The sequence below is a fragment of the Oncorhynchus masou genome, chromosome 1 (assembly GCF_036934945.1).
Source record: "Oncorhynchus masou masou isolate Uvic2021 chromosome 1, UVic_Omas_1.1, whole genome shotgun sequence".
In the NCBI taxonomy this organism is placed as follows: domain Eukaryota; kingdom Metazoa; phylum Chordata; class Actinopteri; order Salmoniformes; family Salmonidae; genus Oncorhynchus; species Oncorhynchus masou.
Genome location: NC_088212.1, coordinates 25482819 through 25506264, shown reverse-complemented (window position 1 = coordinate 25506264; position 23446 = coordinate 25482819). Strand labels below are relative to the sequence as shown.

At 44.5% G+C, this 23446-nt stretch overlaps 1 protein-coding gene across 2 annotated transcripts in view; it reads left to right on the top strand.

The window, feature by feature from the left end:
* Positions 1 to 21399, top strand: part of LOC135540336 (E3 ubiquitin-protein ligase DTX1-like) — a 57059-nt gene extending 35660 nt beyond the window's left edge. For both annotated transcript variants that reach the window (XM_064966937.1, XM_064966929.1), the window contains exons 5-11: positions 6995 to 7056; positions 7206 to 7364; positions 15519 to 15580; positions 15731 to 15880; positions 16203 to 16364; positions 17216 to 17305; positions 17740 to 21399. In XM_064966937.1, coding sequence (XP_064823009.1) covers positions 6995 to 7056; positions 7206 to 7364; positions 15519 to 15580; positions 15731 to 15880; positions 16203 to 16364; positions 17216 to 17305; positions 17740 to 17964 — 910 coding nt within the window. In that variant the 3' untranslated portion in view covers positions 17965 to 21399. The remainder of the gene's footprint in view (positions 1 to 6994; positions 7057 to 7205; positions 7365 to 15518; positions 15581 to 15730; positions 15881 to 16202; positions 16365 to 17215; positions 17306 to 17739) is intronic.
* Positions 21400 to 23446: the final 2047 nt, after the last annotated feature.

Here is a 23446-nt window from a genome sequence, read left to right as displayed (position 1 = left end):
TAAGCTTACGCTTGCCTCAATAGACTCGGAATAGCTTTTATCTGCTCTGTGCCTCTAATTTTACCCAGTTCATTTCTACCACCGTGGTGTTATTCGATGATAAGCACTGGGTGGTTGTTCTGTTCTGTGTGTGTGTGTGTGTGTGTGTGTGTGTGTGTGTGTGTGTGTGTGTGTGTGTGTGTGTGTGTGTGTGTGTGTGTGTGTGTGTGTGTGTGTGTGTGTGTGTGTGTGTGTGTGTGTGTGTGTGTAGGTGCGTGTGTGTGTAGGTGCGTGTGTGTGTGTAGTGTGTGTGTGTGTGTGTGTGTAGGTGCGTGTGTGTGTGTGTAGGTGTGTGTAGGTGTGTGTTCTTGTGGAAGTGTACGCCTGTGTGTGTCCATGTGTAAAGCTGTTCTCCCGTGTAGCTGTGGAAACCCATTTGCCATGGAGGCAGAGATACACTGGGGAGAGATGAATAATAGATCAGGGAAAAATGGGAGCTTGAGCAGAGCGGTCTGACCCGAGAGCGATTCAGTGAAGAGTACTGAAGGAAAGTAGTATCTAGAGCTGTAACCGATACCTCAGTCCCTATCCTCTTTTCTTTACTAAAATATACCCGCTGGTTAACTCATTTCATTCCATTTCCCTCTCACGGCTGATGGGGAGAGAAACAGTTACACCGTATACGTTGAAATGATACTGTCTTTCGGGCAGACACACTGACTTCACAAGGCCTAGTTCTGTGGAAGGGAATGTGTGGTGTTAGCAGCTCATGGAAGCACATCACTGAGGGGACAGGTGGCAGATTGATATTGCCCTTAGCTCACCTGAGTGTGTGAAACAGGCTGGTGTGTGCGTGTGTGTGTGTGTGTGTGTGTGTGTGTGTGTGTGTGTGTGTGTGTGTGTGTGTGTGTGTGTGTGTGTGTGTGTGTGTGTGTGTGTGTGTGTGTGTGTGTGTGTGTGTGTGTGTGTGAGTGTGAGAAGTCCTGTGGTGATTTACAAGGGCCCTATCAAATCAGAGGCATGGAGTGCTTGTTTCTCACCTCTCTGTGCAGTGGGCAGGAGGGAACTGTGAGAGGCTGTGGGGGAAGACTGTGAGAAAGGGGTGAGGTGGAGAACAACGTTTCCCAGGCAAGTAGCTCTACACACAAAGAAAGAGTGTGGTTAACAATAACACACACAGACATGTGAAGACCCTCACACACAGACACGTGAATACCCTCACACACAGACACGTGAATACCCTCACACAGACACGTGAATAGCCTCACATACAGACACATGAATAATCTCACACACTGACACTTGAAGACCCTCACACACAGACACGTGATTACCCTCACACACAGACACGTGAAGACCCTCACACACAGACACGTGAATACCCTCACACAGACACGTGAATAGCCTCACACACAGACACATGAAGACCCTCACACACAGACACTTGAAGACCCTCACACACAGACACGTGATTACCCTCACACACAGACACGTGAAGACCCTCACACACAGACACGTGAATACCCTCACACACAGACATGTGAATACTGTCACACACAGACATGTGAAGACCCTCACACACAGACACGTGAATACCCTCACACACAGACATGTGAATACTGTCACACACAGACACGTGAATACCCTCACACACAGACACTTGAAGACCCTCACACACAGACACGTGATTACCCTCACACACAGACACATGAAGACCCTCACACACAGACACGTGAATACCCTCACACACAGACATGTGAATACTGTCACACACAGACACGTGAATACCCTCACACACAGACACGTGAAGACCCTCACACACAGACACGTGAATACCCTCACACACAGACATGTGAATACTGTCACACACAGACACGTGAATACCCTCACACACAGACACGTGAATACCCTCACACACAGACACTTGAATGCCCTCACACACAGACACGTGAATACCGTCACAGACAGACTCGTGAATACCCTCACACATTTCAGCTAGTGCATTTATGGACAGATAACAGTAAAACCCACGCATATTGGACACAATACCTCTGTCGCCAATGACAAAGAATGCAGTTGAAATAGTAACCTTGTGATAACATGTAGATGATCATAAGGTTGTCTAATTAACTAATTTACTACCGGATCATTTCAGGCTTAGTTTCACTCTCCTCGAACATTGTGGTTGTTGTGACTTCATCGTGAATATCAGAGGGGGAGTAAAGAGCACCCCCTACTGGTCTGTCTTGACATTTCACATTTGCTTTTCATATTGAGTTTCCAATGGTTGCCACCTGCAATTCTCTTTCCAATTGGCCTTTACTCTTGATCTTCTGCACCTAAATAAGAAATGTCATAACATGTATAAAAGCAACGTATAAAAACAACCCTACAACTAGTAACTTATTCTTCCAAATAGGAAGAAACTAGAGTGGAATTTTTTTAATTTTACCTTCATTTAACTAGGCAAGTCAGTTAAGAACAAATTATTATTTTCAATGGCAGCCTAGGAACAGTGGGTTAACTGCCTTGTTCAGAGGTAGATCAACAGATCTTTGCCTTGTCGGCTCCAGGATTTGATCTGGGCCTCTACGCCTATGTAGGCGCTCTAACAGCTAGGCTATCTGCCACCCCAGGTACCCTAATGGTTAGTATAATCAGGAGAATATTGTATTAAGTGTTTGAGGGATAGTTCCTAATGAACAAGGCCTCTGGGTTTCTGTCAATCTGCAGTGTACAGAGCACAGAGTTGCAGACACTTGCAGAGTTTGCTCCAGTCCTCTGTGATGCGAATTTGACAAAGAGACAGTTAGCAGGTGATTGTTGTCATTTCAACACCAGCAAGCCACTTCCTCATCTCAACTTCCTCCATTCACTTCCCCATTTGAGAACACAAAAAACCCAGAGATTGTTTGTGCTGTCTAAAAGATAGAATTGTTTCCATTTCTTTGTGTGTGTTCTGAAGATGAAGACACCAAAGGAGGAGACATGGTAAGAGAGATCCTTTAGACTTGCACTTCTAGCTCATTTAATTATGAAGCAGTTAATGGTACTATGCTGCCCAGCTCTCTGCCCTTGGCTGAGTGAGTAGGATTTGTTTTGGTGCTCATGTCTCCTTCTGTTAATTGATTAACGGTGTTGGACTGTTCAGACTAGAGAGCTAGCTATCTGGTGAGAACAGGCCAGGGGAAGCAGCAGGGATTACACAGCCCTACCACTGCACTGCTTTGCTCTCCACTGGAGCCCTCAGCCCTGTCTCCATTAGATAGAATTAAAGGATAAATAACGGAATAAATTATGAAGGCCCATCCAGACCAAACCGATGAAATTGTATAGATGTTCTCTGTCATTATTGCTTATTTGTCTGTTTTGGGTGCTTTGTGAAGTGCATTACTCCTGATGTTCTCTTTCCCTGGGCAGGGCCTGCCTCTCCCAGTCCTCCATCACATCAATATAAAATGAAGCATTTTTGTAGTTTCCTCCTCTTCTCCCCCTGTCTTCTTGGTGCAAGATAAACAGATGAGGAGATATAATGGCTCCGTCAGCATTTCTCTAACGGGGCCTAATTTGTTCTCTATCGGGAGGAAATCACATTGCTCTCAGTTTAATTAAGTCCTGCTCAAGTCAGGCTGGAAAGTCAGTCTGGGAGGGAGGTGAGGACAAGAGAGAGCAGAGAATGAAGAGTGCCAAGGGTTGACGGAACCAAGGCGATAAAAAGGTTAATGGGTCCTTACTAACTCATGGAATACAACAACACTCCTACAATACTGTAGCCTACACGCATATGTGTTCAGTGAACATGTGTACCTTTACTGTACATTTGTAAGGTACTTCCTCCTGGTAAAGTCTGACCAGCAGCCTTAGTAATAGATGTAAATACAACTAAATGTTTAGTAGATCTTAGGAGCAAGTGTGAGGCCTTTAGGTTAGCAGCTGTAGACTCGTGACCATGGCCCTGGTGAAGGGGTGGAGGGAGGATGTAGGTCAGCAGTGGCCCAAACACATGAGCTCCAGCTGCAGCTGCAGGAAGGACCAGGTCACTGGCCCCAGAAGAACTCAAGGGTCTTGTTAACAGCTTAAAGTTGGAGTTACTAGCTTCCCATATTTTGAAATAAAATGTAGCAAGGAATGCTGTTGGGTGTTTTTGCTCAGCAAGAGGTTATATGGTTGAATGATCTCATGGTGTTAACATGTAATGTTTACAAATGCTGTAGCACTTTCACGTGCGTGTTAGAGCGCTAAGGGGTCGTGTTGGATGTTGCTCTCTTCTGGTGAGAATGAGTTGTTTAATCACAAACAACGCCTTCCATGAAACGCCTGAATTATATATGTCTTTCAAGCATACATGGGGACACACATGCACACAGCTGTCTGACATACACTACTGTTCAAAAGTTTGGGATTATTTAGAAATATCCTTGTTTTTGAAAGAAAAGCTCATTTATTGTCTGTTAAAATAACATCAAATTGATCAGAAATACAGTGTAGACATTGTTAATGTTTTAAATGACTATTGTAGCTGGAAACAGCAGATTTTTTTATGGAATATCTACATAGGCGTACAGAGACCCATTATCAGCAACCATCACTCCTGTGTTCCAATGGCACGTTGTGTTAGATAATCCAAGTTTATCTTTTTAAAGGCTAATTTATCATCAGAAAACCCTTTTGCAATTTTGTTAGCACAGCTGAAAACTGTTGTTCTGATTAAAGAAGCAATGCAGCTGGCCTTCTTTAGACTAGTTGAGTATCAGGAGCATCAGCATTTGTGGGTTCAATTACAGGCTCAAAATGACCAGAAACAAAGCACTTTCTTCTGAAACTTGTCTGTCTATTCTTGTTCAGAGAAATGAAGGCTATTCCATGAGAGAAATTGCCAAGAAACTGAAGATCTTGTACAATGCTGTGTACTACTCCCTTCACAGAACAGTGCCACCTGGCTCTAATCAGAATAGAAAGTGGAGTGGGAGGCCCCGGTGCACAACTGAGCAAGAGGACAAGTACGTTAGAGTGTCTAGTTTGAGAAACAGACAACTCACAAGTCCTCAACTGGCAGCTTCCTTAAATAGCACCCGCAAAACACCAGTCTCAATATCACCAATGAAGAGGTGACTCCGGGATGCTGGTCTTCTAGGCAGAGTTGCAAAACAAAAAGGCATATCTCAGACTGGCCAATAAAAAGAAAAGATTAAGATGGGCACTGAACAGAGGAACTCTGCCTAGAAGGCCAGCATCCCGGAGTCGCCTCTTCACTGTTAATGTTGAGACTGGTGTTTTGCGTGTACTATTTAATGAAGCTGCCAGTTGAGGACTTGTGAGGCGTCTGTTTCTCAAACTAGACACTCTAACGTACTTGTCCTCTTGGTCAGTTGTGCACTGGGGCCTCCCACTCCTCTTTCTATTCTGGTTAGAGTCCGTTTGCTCTGTTCTGTGAAGGGAGTAGTACACAGCATTGTACAAGATCTTCAGTTTCTTGGCAATTTCTCTCATGGAAAAGCCTTCATTTCTCTGAACAAGAATAGACTGACAACTTTCAGAAGAAAGTTCTTTGTTTCTGGCCATTTTGAGACTGTAATTGAACTAAAGAAGGCCAGCTGCATTGCTTCTTTAATCAGAACAACAGTTTTCAGCTGTGCTAACATAATTGCAAAAGGGTTTTCTAATGATCAATTAGTCTTTAAAATGATAAACTTGGATTATCTAACACAACGTGCCATTGGAACACATGAGTGATGGTTGCTGTTAATGGGTCGTTTTCCAGCTACAATTGTCATTTACAACATTAACAATGTCTACACTGTATTTCTGATCACATTTTACAAAAAAACGTGCTTTTCTTTCAAAAACAAGGACATTTCTAAGTGACCCCAAACTCTTGAATGGTAGTATACATCAATGCTATAGTTTAGGTCATTACCCTGGCCTTCACGCTTCAAATCTCTACTCTACTACTCTGTGGCTTGGCCCTGCGTAGCACTACAATAGTTCCCCTGAGAGTGAGTGGAGATAAGGCAGGTCAGACCCAGAGTGTCCAGGTCACGTGGGCCTTTTATTTCTCCAGAGTTCATTGAAAGGATCCCCTGGCAAAGGATCACAGGACTCTACTCATATCAAAGCAGCATCTCGTTAGGGATTTTATAAGGGAGGTGCTGGAGAGAGAGAGAGAGAAAGAGACAGAGAGGGAGACGGAGGAAGGGATCTCCTAGATCAATGGTATTAATGTTACATAACACCTTTGGGAAACTGAGAAAATGTATATCATTCTACTGTAATTAAGTGACATGCTTCTCGCATGTATTGAAATACTATGAAAGTTAATACAGTGTAATAATTCAGTCATACAAAGTTGCTGTCTTTTCTTTGCTACCGTTGTCTAAGCACTCAACTGTTTTGGCTGTGTTGACGTCAAAATGGCTGCTTTTTCTTCTATGTGGTCCTCTCCATCACTGCAGATCAGTTGTTCTTTTTCTTCACATTGAGTAGCAGAAGCAGCAACAGCTGCAGCAGCAACAGAAGCTCAGTCTGCGGTCTCTTACCCTATGTCCTCTGACAGGTGACCTTTCTCTGCAACCTGGTCTGCCCTGTGTGGGAGTGCCCTCTATTACCAGACTGGAGCTGAGGTCATGTTTTCTGAAAAGGGACTTACCAACACACACTCACACAGGCTTCTCATGACCCACATGCTTTGTGCACAGCTTTCGATCGTTTTCTATTTTAGATGTCTCTGAGAGTAAACAAGCGTCTTCGTCCTCTGTGTGGAGTGTGTGTTCTGAATCATGCCCTGGTTCAACAGTCAGTAGATAAGTCAAGCTGTCCTGACTGTGTTTGTGGTATAGCTAGTGTAGTACACGTGACCATGGACTATTCGCACAATGGCATCATATTCCACATCTGTGTAAGTGTGGCCGTTCTAACTGAGAATGTGTGGTTCTTAAAAAGTATGAACTAACTGTAGTGTCATTATTTTTACTCTTTTGAAAACTTGATTTCATATTGGATGTTTTTCTCTCTGTAGGGTCCCTCCCCTCCCTGTTAAGAACCTTACTGTCTCTGGACCAGTTCACCCAGCAATTGCAGGTAATTGTTCTCCTCTTTTGCAATTAGAAATAACTTTTTCCCCCCCCGAGGCTGCATTTAATTGAGTGCTTTAACTTTCGCATCCATTCTTACTCATAATAGTAAACCAACATGACCTTCTTTATTGTATGCATGTGTGTCTATGCCAGGTATTACCGGTATCCTGATGTGTGCGGCTGGCCTGCCTGTGTGTCTGACCAGGGCCCCTAAACCCATTCTGCACCCGCCGCCCATAAACAAGAGTGACATGAAGCCTGTGCCTGGGGTCAACGGCATTCGCCGCAAGACCAAGAAGAAGCACCGGAGAGGTCTGTATGTATGACAGGGAGGACTCTTAGGACCACTGGAGGCGACAAGGGTCTGTCATGGAGCGTGAGACAGATGCTATTGAGACATTGAGATGTAAAGTAAATATCTTCTCTGTATAAGAAGGGAAAGGGAGGGCTAACAGTCACACCCACCACATTGAAATGAACAGAGCTTTTCCCACAACTATAATTAAGAGGAAGCTATTGTAGTGAGATGGGTTGATGATGATCTAGTGGTGAGATGTGTGGCTTTAGCTTTTGCGCTAGGCCAAAGTCTATTTGACGCTGTGGAAATTCCAGGCGACCCCGGGCGAGTTTTTGTCCTAATTGGTCAGTGAGGCTGTGGGTTTTCCAGCCCTGCATCACTCTGTTTACCCAGACCACACCTCTATTCCATTCCTCTCTTCCCTCTATCCTTCCATCCCCGGCCTTAGACACAGGCGATGGAATTGGGATGGGATGACAACAAAGATTGATTAATGGGTTGCAGCCAATTGTTCGTGCGTTGGTGCAGCATAGCCCACATGGAGCAAGGCAGAAAAGGACAAATATTTGTGGCTATCCTGACCTATTCTGGCTGCCACTCAAAAGGTGGCTAAAGAGGCCTTTGATCCGGCTAATGAAGCCATTAAAAAGGCAGTGCCTAGAATGCATAGGAGAGAGTGGGGTAAGTTGAGCCAAATTGTTAGTTGAGTCATCCCTTGTTTCTAGGAAACCATACACAAAAGGAATTGTGACCAAATATTTAGGAAGAGGTCATAATTTCATGGAGTCTGTGAAGGATGAAACTACAGGGCAAAGTGGTAAGCAAATTAGGTCCAAAAGATTGTTTTATACATTTACATTTAAGTCATTTGGCAGACGCTCTTATCCAGAGCGACTTACAAATTGGTGAATTCACCTTATGACATCCAGTGGAACAGCCACTTTACAATAGTGCATCTAAATCATTTAAGGGGGGGGGTGAGAAAAATTACTTTATCCTATCCTAGGTATTCCTTAAAGAGGTGGGGTTTCAGGTGTCTCCGGAAGGTAGTGATTGACTCCGCTGTCCTGGCATCGTGAGGGAGTTTGTTCCACCATTGGGGGGCCAGAGCAGCGAAGAGTTTTGACTGGGCTGAGCGGGAACTGTACTTCCTCAGTGGTAGGGAGGCGAGCAGGCCAGAGGTGGATGAACGCAGTGCCCTTGTTTGGGTGTAGGGCCTGATCAGAGCCTGGAGGTACTGCGGTGCCGTTCCCCTCACAGCTCCGTAGGCAAGCACCATGGTCTTGTAGCGGATGCGAGCTTCAACTGGAAGCCAGTGGAGAGAGCGGAGGAGCGGGGTGACGTGAGAGAACTTGGGAAGGTTGAACACCAGACGGGCTGCGGCGTTCTGGATGAGTTGTAGGGGTTTAATGGCACAGGCAGGGAGCCCAGCCAACAGCGAGTTGCAGTAATCCAGACGGGAGATGACAAGTGCCTGGATTAGGACCTGCGCCGCTTCCTGTGTGAGGCAGGGTCGTACTCTGCGGATGTTGTAGAGCATGAACCTACAGGAACGGGCCACCGACTTGATGTTAGTTGAGAACGACAGGGTGTTGTCCAGGATCACGCCAAGGTTCTTAGCGCTCTGGGAGGAGGACACAATGGAGTTGTCAACCGTGATGGCGAGATCATGGAACGGGCAGTCCTTCCCCGGGAGGAAGAGCAGCTCCGTCTTGCCGAGGTTCAGCTTGAGGTGGTGATCCGTCATCCACACTGATATGTCTGCCAGACATGCAGAGATGCGATTCGCCACCTGGTCATCAGAAGGGGGAAAGGAGAAGATTAATTGTGTGTCGTCTGCATAGCAATGATAGGAGAGACCATGTGAGGTTATGACAGAGCCAAGTGACTTGGTGTATAGCGAGAATAGGAGAGGGCCTAGAACAGAGCCCTGGGGGACACCAGTGGTGAGAGCGCGTGGCGAGGAGACAGATTCTCGCCACGCCACCTGGTAGGAGCGACCTGTCAGGTAGGACGCAATCCAAGCGTGGGCCGCGCCGGAGATGCCCAACTCGGAGAGGGTGGAGAGGAGGATCTGATGGTTCACAGTATCGAAGGCAGCCGATAGGTCTAGAAGGATGAGAGCAGAGGAGAGAGAGTTAGCTTTAGCAGTGCGGAGCGCTTCCGTGATACAGAGAAGAGCAGTCTCAGTTGAATGACTAGTCTTGAAACCTGACTGATTTGGATCAAGAAGGTCATTCTGAGAGAGATAGCGGGAGAGCTGGCCAAGGACGGCACGTTCAAGAGTTTTGGAGAGAAAAGAAAGAAGGGATACTGGTCTGTAGTTGTTGACATCGGAGGGATCGAGTGTAGGTTTTTTCAGAAGGGGTGCAACTCTCGCTCTCTTGAAGACGGAAGCCAGCGGTCAGGGATGAGTTGATGAGCGAGGTGAGGTAAGGGAGAAGGTCTCCGGAAATGGTCTGGAGAAGAGAGGAGGGGATAGGGTCAAGCGGGCAGGTTGTTGGGCGGCCGGCCGTCACAAGAAGCGAGATTTCATCTGGAGAGAGAGGGGAGAAAGAGGTCAGAGCACAGGGTAGGGCAGTGTGAGCAGAACCAGCGGTGTCGTTTAACTTAGCAAACGAGGATCGGATGTCGTCGACCTTCTTTTCAAAATGGTTGACGAAGTCATCTGCAGAGAGGGAGGAGGGGGAGGGGGGGAGGAGGATTCAGGAGGGAGGAGAAGGTGGCAAAGAGCTTCCTAGGGTTAGAGGCAGATGCTTGGAATTTAGAGTGGTAGAAAGTGGCTTTAGCAGCAGAGACAGAGGAGGAAAATGTAGAGAGGAGGGAGTGAAAGGATGCCAGGTCCGCAGGGAGGCGAGTTTTCCTCCATTTCCGCTCGGCTGCCCGGAGCCCTGTTCTGTGAGCTCGCAATGAGTCGTCGAGCCACGGAGCGGGGAGGGGAGGACCGAGCCGGCCTGGAGGGTAGGGGACATAGAGAGTCAAAGGATGCAGAAAGGGAAGAGAGGAGGGTTGAGGAGGCAGAATCAGGAGATAGGTTGGAGAAGGTTTGAGCAGAGGGAAGAGATGATAGGATGGAAGAGGAGAGAGTAGCGGGGGAGAGAGAGCGAAGGTTGGGACGGCGCGATACCATCCGAGTAGGGGCAGTGTGGGAAGTGTTGGATGAGAGCGAGAGGGAAAAGGATACAAGGTAGTGGTCGGAGACTTGGAGGGGAGTTGCAATGAGGTTAGTGGAAGAACAGCATCTAGTAAAGATGAGGTCGAGCGTATTGCCTGCCTTGTGAGTAGGGGGAAGGTGAGAGGGTGAGGTCAAAAGAGGAGAGGAGTGGAAAGAAGGAGGCAGAGAGGAATGAGTCAAAGGTAGACGTGGGGAGGTTAAAGTCGCCCAGGACTGTGAGAGGTGAGCCGTCCTCAGGAAAGGAGCTTATCAAGGCATCAAGCTCATTGATGAACTCTCCGAGGGAACCTGGAGGGCGATAAATGATAAGGATGTTAAGATTGAAAGGGCTGGTAACTGTGACAGCATGGAATTCAAAGGAGGCGATAGACAGATGGGTAAGGGGAGAAAGAGAGAATGACCACTTGGGAGAGATGAGGATCCCGGTGCCACCACCCCGCTGACCAGAAGCTATACATCAGTTGAGGTCTATAATCTACAATATGAGGTTCTAAACCTAGGATGAAAGTGCATCCTTGTAGCCGTGTGGGCTAATATGGTCCAAATGTTTACCTTGGGGCAGTGGTGTAAAGTACTTAAGTAAAAATAATTGAAAGTACTAAACTCAGCATAAAAAAGGAACTTCCTCTCACTGTCAACTGCGTTTATTTTCAGCAAACTTAACATGTGTAAACATTTGTATGAACATAACAAGATTCAACAACTGAGACATAAACTGAACATGTTCCGCAGACATGTGACTAACAGAAATGGAATAATGTGTCCCTGAACAAAGGGGGGGTCAAAATCAAAAGTAACAGTCAATAACTGGTGTAACAGTCAGTACCAGCAGCATTAAGTACTGCAGTGCATCTCCTCCTCATGGACTGCACCAGATTTACCAGTTCTTGCTGTGAGATGTTACCCCACTCTTCCACCAAGGCACCTGCAAGTTCCCGGACATTTCTGGGGGGAATGGTCCTAGCCCTCACCCTCCGATCCAACAGGTCCTAGATGTGCTCAATGGGATTCAGATCCGGGTTCTTCGCTGGCCATGGCAGAACACTGACATTCCTGTCTTGCAGGAAATCACACACAGAACGAGCAGTATGTCTGTTGGCATTGTCATGCTGGTGGGTCATGTCAGGATGAGCCTGCAGGAAGGGTACCATGAGGGATGAGGATGACTTCCCTGTAACGCACAGTGTTGAGATTGCCTGCAACGACAACAAGCTCAGTCCGATGATGCAGTGACACACCGCCCCAGACCATGACGGACCCTCCACCTCCAAATCGATCCCGCTCCAGAATACAGGCCTCAGTGTAACACTTATTCATTCGGCGATAAAAGCTAATCCAACCATCACCCCTGGTGAGACACAACTGTGACTCGTCAGTGAAGAGCACTTTCTGCCAGTCCTGTCTGGTCCTGCAACGGTGGGTTTGTGCCCATAGGTGACGTTGTTGCCGGTGATGTCTGGTGAGGACCTGCCTTACAACAGGCCTACAAGCCCTCAGTCCAGCCCTTCTCAGCCTATTGCGGACAGTCTGAGCACTGATGGAGGGATTGTGCGTTCCTGGTGTATCTCAGGCAGTTGTTCTTGCCATCCTGTACCTGTCCCACAGGTGTGATGTTTGGATGTACCGATCCTGTGCATGTGTTGTTACTCATTTTCTGTCACTGCGAGGACGATCAGCTGTCCATCCTGTCTCCCTGTAGCATTGTCTTAGTAAGGACATTGCAATATATTGCCCTGGCCACATTTGCAGTCCTCATGCCTCCTTGCAGCATGCCTAAGGCACGTTCACGCAGATGAGCAGGGACCCTGGGCATCTTTCTTTTGGTGTTTTTCAGAGTGAGTAGAAAGGCCTCTTTATTGTCCTAAGTTTTCATAATGGTGACCTTAATTTTAATTTTTAATTTTTAATTTCACCTTTATTTAACCAGGTAGGCTCGTTGAGAACAAGTTCTCATTTACAACTGCGACCTGGCCAAGATAAAGCAAAGCAGTGTGACACATGCAACAACACAGATTTACACATGGAATAAACAATAAACAAGCCAATAACACAATAAACAAGTCAATGACACAGTAGAAAAAAATAAAGTCTATATACAGTCTGTGCAAGAGGCATGAGGAGGTAGGCAATAAATAGGCCATAGGAGCGAATAGTTACAATTTAGCAGATTAACACTGGAGTGATAAATGAGCAGATGATGATGTGCAAGTAGAGATACTGGTGTGCAAAAGAGCAGCAAAGTAAATAAAAACAGTATGGGGATGAGGTAGGTAGATTGGGTGGACTATTTACAGATGGACTATGTACCGCTGCAGTGATCGGTTAGCTGCTCAGATAGCTGATGTTTAAAGTTGGTGAGGGAAATCAAAGTCTCCAACTTCAGCGATTTTTGCAATTCGTTCCAGTCACTGGCATCAGATAACTGGAAGGAAAGGCGGCCAAATGAGGTGTTGGCTAAGGGGATGATCAGTGAGATATACCTGCTGGAACGTGTACTACAGGTGGGTGTTGTTACAGGTGGGTGTTGTTACCGTGACCAGTGAACTGAGATAAGGCTGAGCTTTACCTAGCATAGACTTATAGATGACCTGGAGCCAGTTTTACTAGGGTAAGTTTGGCGGCGTGAGTGAAGGAGGCTTTGTTGCGGAATAGAAAGCCGACTAGATTTTATTTTATTTTGGAGATGTTTGATATGAGTCTGGAAGGAGAGTTTACAGTCTAGCCAGACACCTGTGTACTTATAGATGTCCACATATTCTAGGTCGGAACCATCCAGGGTGGTGATGCTAGTTGTGCGTGCGGGTGCAAGCAGCGAATGGTTGAAAAGCATGCATTTGGTTTTTACTAGCGTTTAAGAGCAGTTGGAGGCCACGGAAGGAGCGTTGTGTGGCATTGAAGCTCGTTTGGAGGTTAGATAGCACAGTGTCCAAGGAAGGGCCAGAAGTATACAGAATGGTGTCGTCTGCGTAGAGGTGGATTAGGGAATCGCCCGCAGCAAGAGCGACATCATTGATATATACAGAGAAAAGAGTCGGCCCGAGAATTGAACCCTGCGGTACCCCCATAGAGACTGCCAGAGGTCCGGACAACATGCCCTCCGATTTGACACACTGAACTCTGTCTGCAAAGTAGTTGGTGAACCAGGCGAGGCAGTCATTAGAAAAACCAAGGCTATTGAATCTGCCAATAAGAATACGGTGATTGACACAGTCGAAAATTATGTACTTTCTACTCCATACTTTTACCTTGACACCCAAAAGTACTCGTTACATTTTGAATGCTCAGCAGGACAGGAAAATGGTCTAATTCACACACTTATCAAGAGAACATTCCTGGCCATCCCTACTGCCTCTGATCTGGTGGACTCACTAAACACATGCTTCGTTTGTAAATTATGTTGCGGTGTTGGAGCATGCCCCTGCCTACCTGTAACTTTTTTTTTAAATAAGAAAATTGTGCCATCTGGTTTGCTTAATATAAGGAATTTTAAATGATTTATACTTTTACTTTTGATACTTAAGTATATTTTAGCAATTACATTTACTTTTGATACTAAAGTATATTTAAAACAATATACTTTTAGACTTTTACTCAAGTAGGATTTCACTGGGTGATTTCACTTTTACTTGAGTCATTTTATATTAAGGTATCTTTACTTTTACTCAAGTATGACAATTGGGTACTTTTTCCACCACTGCCTTGGGGTAAGTTGAGCCAATGGCTATGATACCCCATACAAATAATGATCACATTTAGTCCATTTTATGCATAATATGCATAGTATTTTTGCAATGTGTCATACATATGAACTCAAGATAGTGCGTTATTATTGTTACAAAGCTGACATCATCATTCCCCGTGTATACCAACATAAAGCAGGAGTATGCCCCCCCTTGAGGTTCTTGAGAGAGCAGCCAAGGAAGTGAGAGAAGGGAAGAAGTCCAATTCGAGCTGCAGCAAGGAATGATAAAATAGACTGAATGACACTGAAGGAAAAAAAGAAAATAAGAATGTATCCGTGTGAAAGTGAGGCTATGATAGAGTAGCAGAGGAACACAAGGTCTCATCTGATCACATTGAGTCTGAGATGTTAAACATATCAAGAATTTCACAGACCGTTTCATAGGCTTAGTAGCCTCAAATGCAGAGAACTTGCCTACGGATGGTCACATTGAAACAACAACTGGTCAAGAAATGGAAGGGGAAGTGACATTGAACAGATAGATCTATATCTGAAAAGAATGTGGGTATACATTTAAGATACACAATATACCACACCCCCATTCCATGAATTCAACTTTGACCTACCAGCACCATCACCCACTGTCACAGGACATTATCACCCACTTACCCAACCTATGCTCAACTTACTCCATACCTAGGATAAATTGTGCCAAGCTATGTTTTCAAAACTGTTGTTTACATTAATTCTGATTACTTCCAAAGATACACAACATCCTGAAAGAATACTATATTTTCCTTGACGTAGTGATACTGAATGTAAAAGATGTCTCAACTTACCCCACTCTCCCCTAACTCAAACCTTCTCCAATCTCTCTCTGTCTCTCTCTCTCACCCTCTCCATCGATTTCTTACATTGTCGCTCTCGTTTTTCTGTCTCTTTCTCTCTCTTCCTGTCAGCTATGCTAGCTTGGTTTCACTCTGAGATTAGCCTAGTGTGTGGGCGATGGCTCATTGTTCTGTGTCACTTTGAAGGTGACCTCCTCTTCAACATCACACACTGTATTTATTCACCCACACACTCTTCTTGGACTGGTCTCATCACAATCAAGCAGGGCTATGGTACTTTAGACCCAGACCAGTCACTGGGTTTACCTATTGCTCAAATAGACGTCTCCTTATGCAGATCCATCTAGTCATCTTTGGGTCTTCAAAGGACAAAATGCATCTGTCTGCGAGTAATGATTGTGTGTGAGTAAGTGTTTTTTGTTCCTTTCAACCACATGCCTTCAATGTTGTGTTTGATTGCAAGGGAAAAACCCAGAGGATGTGGTGCGGCGATACACAGAGAAAGTGAAAGTAGCCCCTGATGAGGTAAGGAGAGTCCTGGATGACACACACGTACACAGTTTGAATACAGTTTGTAATCATTATACAGTGTATTATTGCTATGCATCCCAACCCTACAGTAACATGCAGTAGCTCTTATGGTCGAACTGGTGCCCACTCACATTCCCTTCCCAGGACTGCACCATCTGCAGGGAGAGGCTGGTGATGTCATCAGGCTACGAGGGTGTCAAGGGCATAAAGCCAGAGGTGGTGGGCAAACTTGCCAAATGTGGGCACATGTACCATCTGCTGTGCCTGGTTGCCATGTACAACAATGGCAACAAGGTGAGAAGGCGCATACGTGCCAGTGCTTGTTATGGTATCATAATATTATATTGTATAGTAGTGGGTGAAATTGTAAAGTAGTGGGTGAAATTACACCCCCATTTGATGTGATGGGGTATGCTATGATAACAATTAGATTAGATTGATATCAAACTAATCGGAAGCAGGTCTTACTCTGCTAAACACAGTTCATGGTCATTTTAAAAGTCAATTAATTAAGGTCAGAAGAAGGATCACTGTCATGAAACCAACTCTAGATTAGATTAAATTTGTTTGATTAGATTAGTTATGAATATTGAACATTGAATCTGTCCCTATCCAGGATGGCAGTCTGCAGTGCCCCACTTGTAAGGCTATCTATGGGGAGAAGACAGGAACACAGCCCCCTGGGAAGATGGAGTACCATGTCATCCCGCACTGCCTGCCCGGCTACCCAGAGACCAAGACCATCCGCATCGTCTATGACATTCCTGCTGGCCTACAGGTCACCACCCTCATATCCTCCACACTCACACAGTCCACTCATCCACTGGCTTTCCTTCTTAAGTCTATTCTCTTCCATCTACGGTGCTATAACACTGCTGTGTCTGACATGAGGAGGCTTCAGAGGGTATTTGATAACGTGTTTCGTGTTGCTCAGGGGGTTGAAGTGTCCCTAAGCCGTGTGACTGCATCCTCATAAAGAGAAAGAGAGAACGATTCACCTCCTCTCTTTGCAGGGAGAGGAGAGGGCTGCATATTTCATCCTTTCTGCAGAGCTGAGCTTTAATAGAGTCAATAAAGTGACCTTTCTACCAGAAGAGCAGGCTGAGCATCCCTGTGCAGGGGAGAGAGAGGCTGGGGCTGTCTGTCCCCTGTCATCCACACTGCAGCAGAACAACATGCCACGGCCCACTCACAGTGCCCCTGCACACCACTCACACTCCTCACTCCCCCCTTTTAACACATCTACACTGACAGCTGTATTCTGTGTAAGAAAGTCATGATATAGTAATGATACAGTACATTCTGAAGTAGAGTGGAGTACAATGAGTATGGTGTGGCATGTCAACACATAAGACCTGCATCACACAGCATGACAGTTAATTGGTTGTTTTACAGCTTCTATAAAGAACATGTTTCTTGATGGAAGGGGGAAAGGGTTCATTTGGGAGGGGCAGCCATTTCCCCCAAAATTAAAAATTAATGCTTTAAAAGAGTGTAAATAAAGCCACCAGAGTCGTCAGACTACGAATATACAAGCTCGTCCTGGGGGCATTTGACATTTCCCTCTTGGCTGAATGTTAATTGAAAGAGAAAGAGAGGGGTTGTGACTGTTTCTGTCCTTTTCACCAGACCACAGAGCATCCCAATCCAGGGAAGAAGTTCAGCGCTAGGGGGTTCCCCCGGCACTGCTACCTCCCAGACAATAACAAAGGCAGGAGGGTAAGACTTACAGTATTATCTATATGTAGATGGGAAGAACAGTTCTTCAAAATACATGATGTAGTAGGCAGGTAGCCTAGCGGGTAAGAGCATTGGGCCAGTAACCGAAAGGTCGCTGGTTTGAATACCCGAGCCGACAAGGTGGAAAAATCTGCAGTTCTGCCTTTGAATAAGGCAACAACAACTACTCCCCGACGGCCGATGATGTGGACGTCCATTAATGCAGCCCTCGGCACCTCTCTGATTCAGAGGGATTGGGTTCAATGCGGAAGACACATTTCGGTTGAATGCATTTAGTTGTGGAACTGACTAGGTACTGTATCCCAATTCCCTTCCATACCCCCCTTGAATGAACTAGAAAGAGAGATGGTGATTACATTGCACTGTGAGCTGCTGTATGTCATCTACCTGGGCTCTCATCTGTCTGTCCCCAGGTCCTGAAGCTCCTGATCATGGCGTGGGACCGCCGCCTCATCTTCACCATCGGCACGTCCAGCACCACGGGAGAGTCAGACACAGTGGTGTGGAATGAGATCCACCACAAGACAGAGTTTGGCTCCAACCTGACGGGGCACGGCTACCCAGACCCCAACTACCTGGACAACGTTCTGACAGAGCTGTCAGCCCAAGGGGTGGGACAGGACAACCTGAAGGACTGAGAGGGGGGGACAGAGAGGCCCCAGAGGACCACCTCCCATATCCATATCTGACAGGGCCTCTGAATGAGGAGGCAACATGCAGGCCAGATAGCTGTCTTTTGCTCCCCACACCCAGAACAAACCTACAGACCCTCGTGTTCTGTATGTGGGCACACTAATATATAGCAAATGACATAATGACACGATAACGTCATGATTGTGTTATACTGTTATTTGCATTTACCTAAACATAACTGTAAAACCTTTCCGACTGATGTCTCTTTGTCCATGCCTTGAGCAGGTGTGTTTTTGCCAAAATTTCAACCTGATAGGTTAAAGGAATGTAAAGACAGGATTTAAAACTGATCTCAATGTGTACTGGCTATTGTGGGGTTTAGACATTGATGCACATCAACAGTCATTGATTCCTCTGAGACAGGATATTGAACCTCCTCTTCTGTACTGACATCATGGCATTGGAGGAGATGTCTGTTAATGTTCACCACCGAAACATATGGCCCAGAGTTTGCATTGAATGTTGACCGCATAACTGCGACTTTTGCTAAACAGTTGGCTTGGGCTCCAAAGGCTCTACATGTCTGGCCACATTTATTCAACTTTTCAGATGTGCATTTTTGAAAGAATAGGGAAGTGATTTATCAAGTTGTAGTTGGTGTTTGTGTGGAAATCTTCAGGAGAATTTTAATATGCAGAATTTACTTATATAATTTGAAAAGCATGGTTGCAATTCCAGATCAGAATTGCATTAGTCTAATTCACACCAAATCTACACAGTTGAACTTATGACATGCAGATGTGGTTGCTAGTGAGAGTCTTTTAAAAGTGAGGCCTATTGCTAGTTTTAGCTTTGTGGTTTTCCACACCAAAGCTGTCTGTAGATCTGAGTGGACGGTCACGGCTATGTGATTCTCAGAAAGGAGAGAGGACATCTCTGATTGGCTACACAGGGCTGTTTCACAGGGCTTTGTGCCATTGGCCAATGAGTCTATTGATTGTTCAAATGCACCACCTGACAGAGAGCCAGTCAGAGGATCTGAGGACCCAGCCGTCTCACAGTGTCTATTCTAATGGTGTGCCAACCAGAGAGGATGTCTTTGGGAGTGAAACCTGATATAGGTTCATACATAAGCATCTAACCGACCAGGTAGATGTTTGTTAAAACGGTATGCTCCTTATTGATATTAACTGATCCATTTTAATGAGTGGAGATGTTAGTATAATCCAGAAGAGATTCTTGTTGAGGTTTTTATGGTGCGCCACCCATTTCACAGGGTTTGATCCTTTAAATGCTTTTGAATATCTTGGACTGAATCATAGTCTTCCGTAGCACTTTGAGGCAGCAGTTTTCTTTAATTAATCCTTTCATTTTTGGAAGATGTCTTTAAATGTATTGGCTACTATAGCTGCTGTTTTTTATTTTCATGTTTATAAACGTGTCTTGTATTGCTTCAAATATATATACAGTATATATCTATACATTTGCAAATGTGATCTACCTTTAAATGTACATGTATGCTCAATTTGAGTCATATGGTGTAAGTTTAATTTATTTTTATACTCTTCTATATAAGAAAATAAACATTCACATCTACCCACCCAAAATCTATATACACACAGAAACATGTAAAATGAGTAGATCGAATGTGGCATATGTGATTTGCCAGTATGTCAGGGACTGTTGAAATGTGTATGCTAGGTTATGAGCGTCTTATACTGTATTAGTAGTAGTCTTAGCGTTTGCTGCTGTTGTTAATGTAGATTCTGTGAAGTGGAGCCCCTGAGGGATTCAGTAAGTACAGCAGTTCCTCTTTATTATTGGCGGGGGGAGTTTAGCAGCATGACGTCGACCCTATACCACAGATGGGTCATTGACCATAGAATTCTAATTCTAATTATGTTATTTACCTTGTATAACCTAAGAGAACCCCTAGGAGGATACTGTCAGTACCTCAAACTGGTGAGAATGAAAAACAAGAGCCATTTTGTCTTTTCATTTCTTCTTTATCCTTTTGCAAGTTGACACATGTTAAGCTGTTTGTCACCCTCGTAATAGGGAAAAACATGAAAGAAATGATTTCAGTCTTATCAGGGAATTTTCCATTTTAAGTGAGACTCATTGAGTTGTACAGGGAAAATGTTTTCAGTTAATATTTCAAGACCAGATCATGCTCAGATTTCCAGTCTCCAAATGCTTACATATGTACCTGTAATATTAATCAAATATTTCATTGTCTAGGCCTCCTCAGCTTTTCAGGTGTGCACATACAGTCCGTATACTTTCAGTGGTCTGTACATGGGGAGCTTTATTGTGAGCAGACATTTTATGGTCTAGTTTTGGACAGAGGAATAGAGTTTATGCAATTATATATGCGACCAATTTGTACCTTATGTGTAGCAGGAGGGATCAGGAGGTGTTGGGGACAGAAGAATGGATGTTCAACATTCTGTAAGGCATGTCCATTTGTGACCAAAGGAGACAGTGATCCAAAGGTATAGCTCAAATTCTCCATATAGGAGAACACATATTTTTGATGTATTTTTTAAAAGATTGATTGTTTTCAATTGAGCATTCATAGTGTGCAACATTGTTATATTACAGTAATTAAAGAAACATTCCATACGATTCTCCATAGCATATATTGATTAGGTGTGGTATCCTGTCTCATGAGGAGTTTACCTCACAATCATATTGAATACATCCCAACAGCATATTGCACTTATCTGTGTACACAGATATGTCTGCAACAAATTGGTGTGTGTGTGTGTGCGTGTGCGTGTGTGTGTGCGTGTGTGAAAATGCTTGGTTTAAACTTCTAAAATATTCAAACAGTAGACATTTGGGGGCTGAAATAAAAAAATGTCATAGAAGTGCATGTTACTCAAGACGTCAACAAGTCTGCTGACAAGGCAAAATGTTCTAGGTGAAAAATGTTATGAAGTCATTAGAGATGTCATTGAGCTGTGTCCTGTGTGGACTGGCATGGTGGACTGCTCCATACTCCACTGTTTATCTGTGTGTTTTAATCTCTGAAGAGGGTTTGATGGAGAGAGATGAGCATGAAATAGCACTTTGCTACTCCTCTCTCTGTTTCACATAAAAGGTCATCAGGTCATCATCTGCATTTTCAATGCCGATTTCTTTTACAGACAAAATGTCAGAGAACAATGTGGTTATGGTTTAACATTCACATTTAATTTCTCATCAGAAGCAACATATTACATATAAAACATTCAATTAAACACACAAAGAGAAATGGAGATTTGAAATGTAAAATAAAATGAATGACAAAAAATAAAGGCAAGATTAGAGACATTGATTAGGCATTAAAGGGCTCTGAATCTGAACCAGTCTCTATTGGATTGGGATGATTTTGTTGCATGTTTGTTTGTTTCATGTGGACAATAAATGTGCCCTCAACAGGGTAGTTTGTTTGACCTTCTCTCTCCTCTCGTTCTTTACTGTCTTTCGTTACCACCATGTCCTCGTCCTTTTGCTCTTCTGTTCCCCTCTTCTCCGGGCTGCCCTGTGCTCTGAGCATCGTTATGCAGTAAATTTTGCTTTATGGTCATTTTCTGTCACTGGCTGATAAATATTGGTGAAAGATGGGGCCGGGTATACATGCATGCAGGCACTGGGGTGAATAGTAAAACAGATACACCCCAGTCCTCCTGCTTCCCCTCCAGACCTGGAGGAACAGCTTGTGGAGCTGTCATGGGAGGTCTCCCTGGTAATCCCAAGGACAACCTGTGGTGTCTGTCACGGGGCGCATCTCCCCTTTCCCAGTCCTAGCCGTGACACAGCAGCTCAGATGGTCTGACACCCCAGACCCCCTCCCTCCCAGCTGAGGCCCATTCCTCTCATCACTCACCTCCATCACCAAGGAAGGTGTTAACCCTATCAGCCCTGAGACCTCAGCAAAAAACAGCTTTTCATTTATCTGACTTTCATTTATCTGTCCTTACATTTAGCTTAACAATTAAGTGTTTTACTATTTTCTTTTCAGGACAACCAGAGCAAAAATACAACACACATTTTTGGACATAAACAGTTGCATTAGTACTGAACACAGGGGGTTGTGGGGGTGCTGCCACCCCCTGTGCTTCACGGTTGGGATGGTGTTCTTCGGCTTGCAAGCCTCCCCCTTTTTCCTCCAAACATAACAATGGTCAATATGGCCAAACAGTTCTATTTTTGTTTCATCAGACCAGAGAACATTTCTCCAAAAAGTTTGTCCCCATGTGCAGTTGCAAACCGTAGTCAGACTTTTTTATGACGGTTTTGGAGCAGTGGCTTCTTCCTTGCTGAGCGACCTTTCAGGTTATGTCGATATATGGTTTTACTGTGGATATAGATCATTTTGATTCACACTTTCGCACCAAAGTACATTAATCTCTAGGAGACAGAACACATCTCCTTCCTGAGCGGTATGACGGCTGCGTGGTCCCATGGTGTTTATACTTGTGTACTATTGTTTGCAAAGATGAACGTGGTACCTTAAGGCGTTTGGAAACTGCTCTCAAGGATGAACCAGATTGTGGAGGTCTTCAATTCTGAGGTCTTGGCTGATTTCCTTTGATTTTCCCATGATGTCAAGCAAAGAGGCAATGAGTTTGAAGGTAGGCCTTGAAATACATCCACAGGTACACCTCCAATTGACTAATGATGTCAATTAGCCTATCAGAAGCTTCTATAAAGTCATTACATAATGTTATGGAATTTTCCAAGCTGTTTAAAGGCACAGTCAATTTAGTGTATGTAAACCTCTGACCTACTGGAATTGTGTGGAGAAAAAAAAGTGAAATAGTCTGTAAACAATTGTTGGAAAAATGACTTGTGTCATGTACAAAGTATATGTCCTAACCGACGTGCCAAAACTATAGTTTGTTAACAAGAAATTTGTGGAGTGGTTGAAAAACTAGTTTTAATGATTCCAACATAAGTGTATGTAAACATCTGACTTCAATTGTATATACACAGTACCAAGCCAAAAGTTTGTACACATGTTTTACTATTTTCTACATTGTATATTTGAGATTCTTCAAAGTGGCCACCCTTTGCCTTGATGACAGCTTTGCACACTCTTGGCATTCTCCCAACCAGCTTCATGAGGTAGTCACCTGGAATGCACTTCAATTAAAGGTGTGCCTTTGTCCAAACCCCTCTGGGATATGTGACGCTAGCGTCCCACCTGGCCAAAAGCCAGTAAAAATGTAGAGCGCCAAATTCAATAAATTACTATACAAATCAAACTTTCATGAAATCACACATGCAAGATAGCAAATTAAAGCAACACTTGTTGTGAATCCAGCCAACACAAATGGTCCTTTTGTTTGATTAATTCCGTTGATATATATCCAAAATGTCCATTTATTTGGCGCGTTTGAACCAGAAAAACACTGGTTCCAACTTGCGCAACGTGATGACAAAATATCTCAAAAGTTACCTGTAAAACATTTCAAACTACTTTTTTATTACAACTTT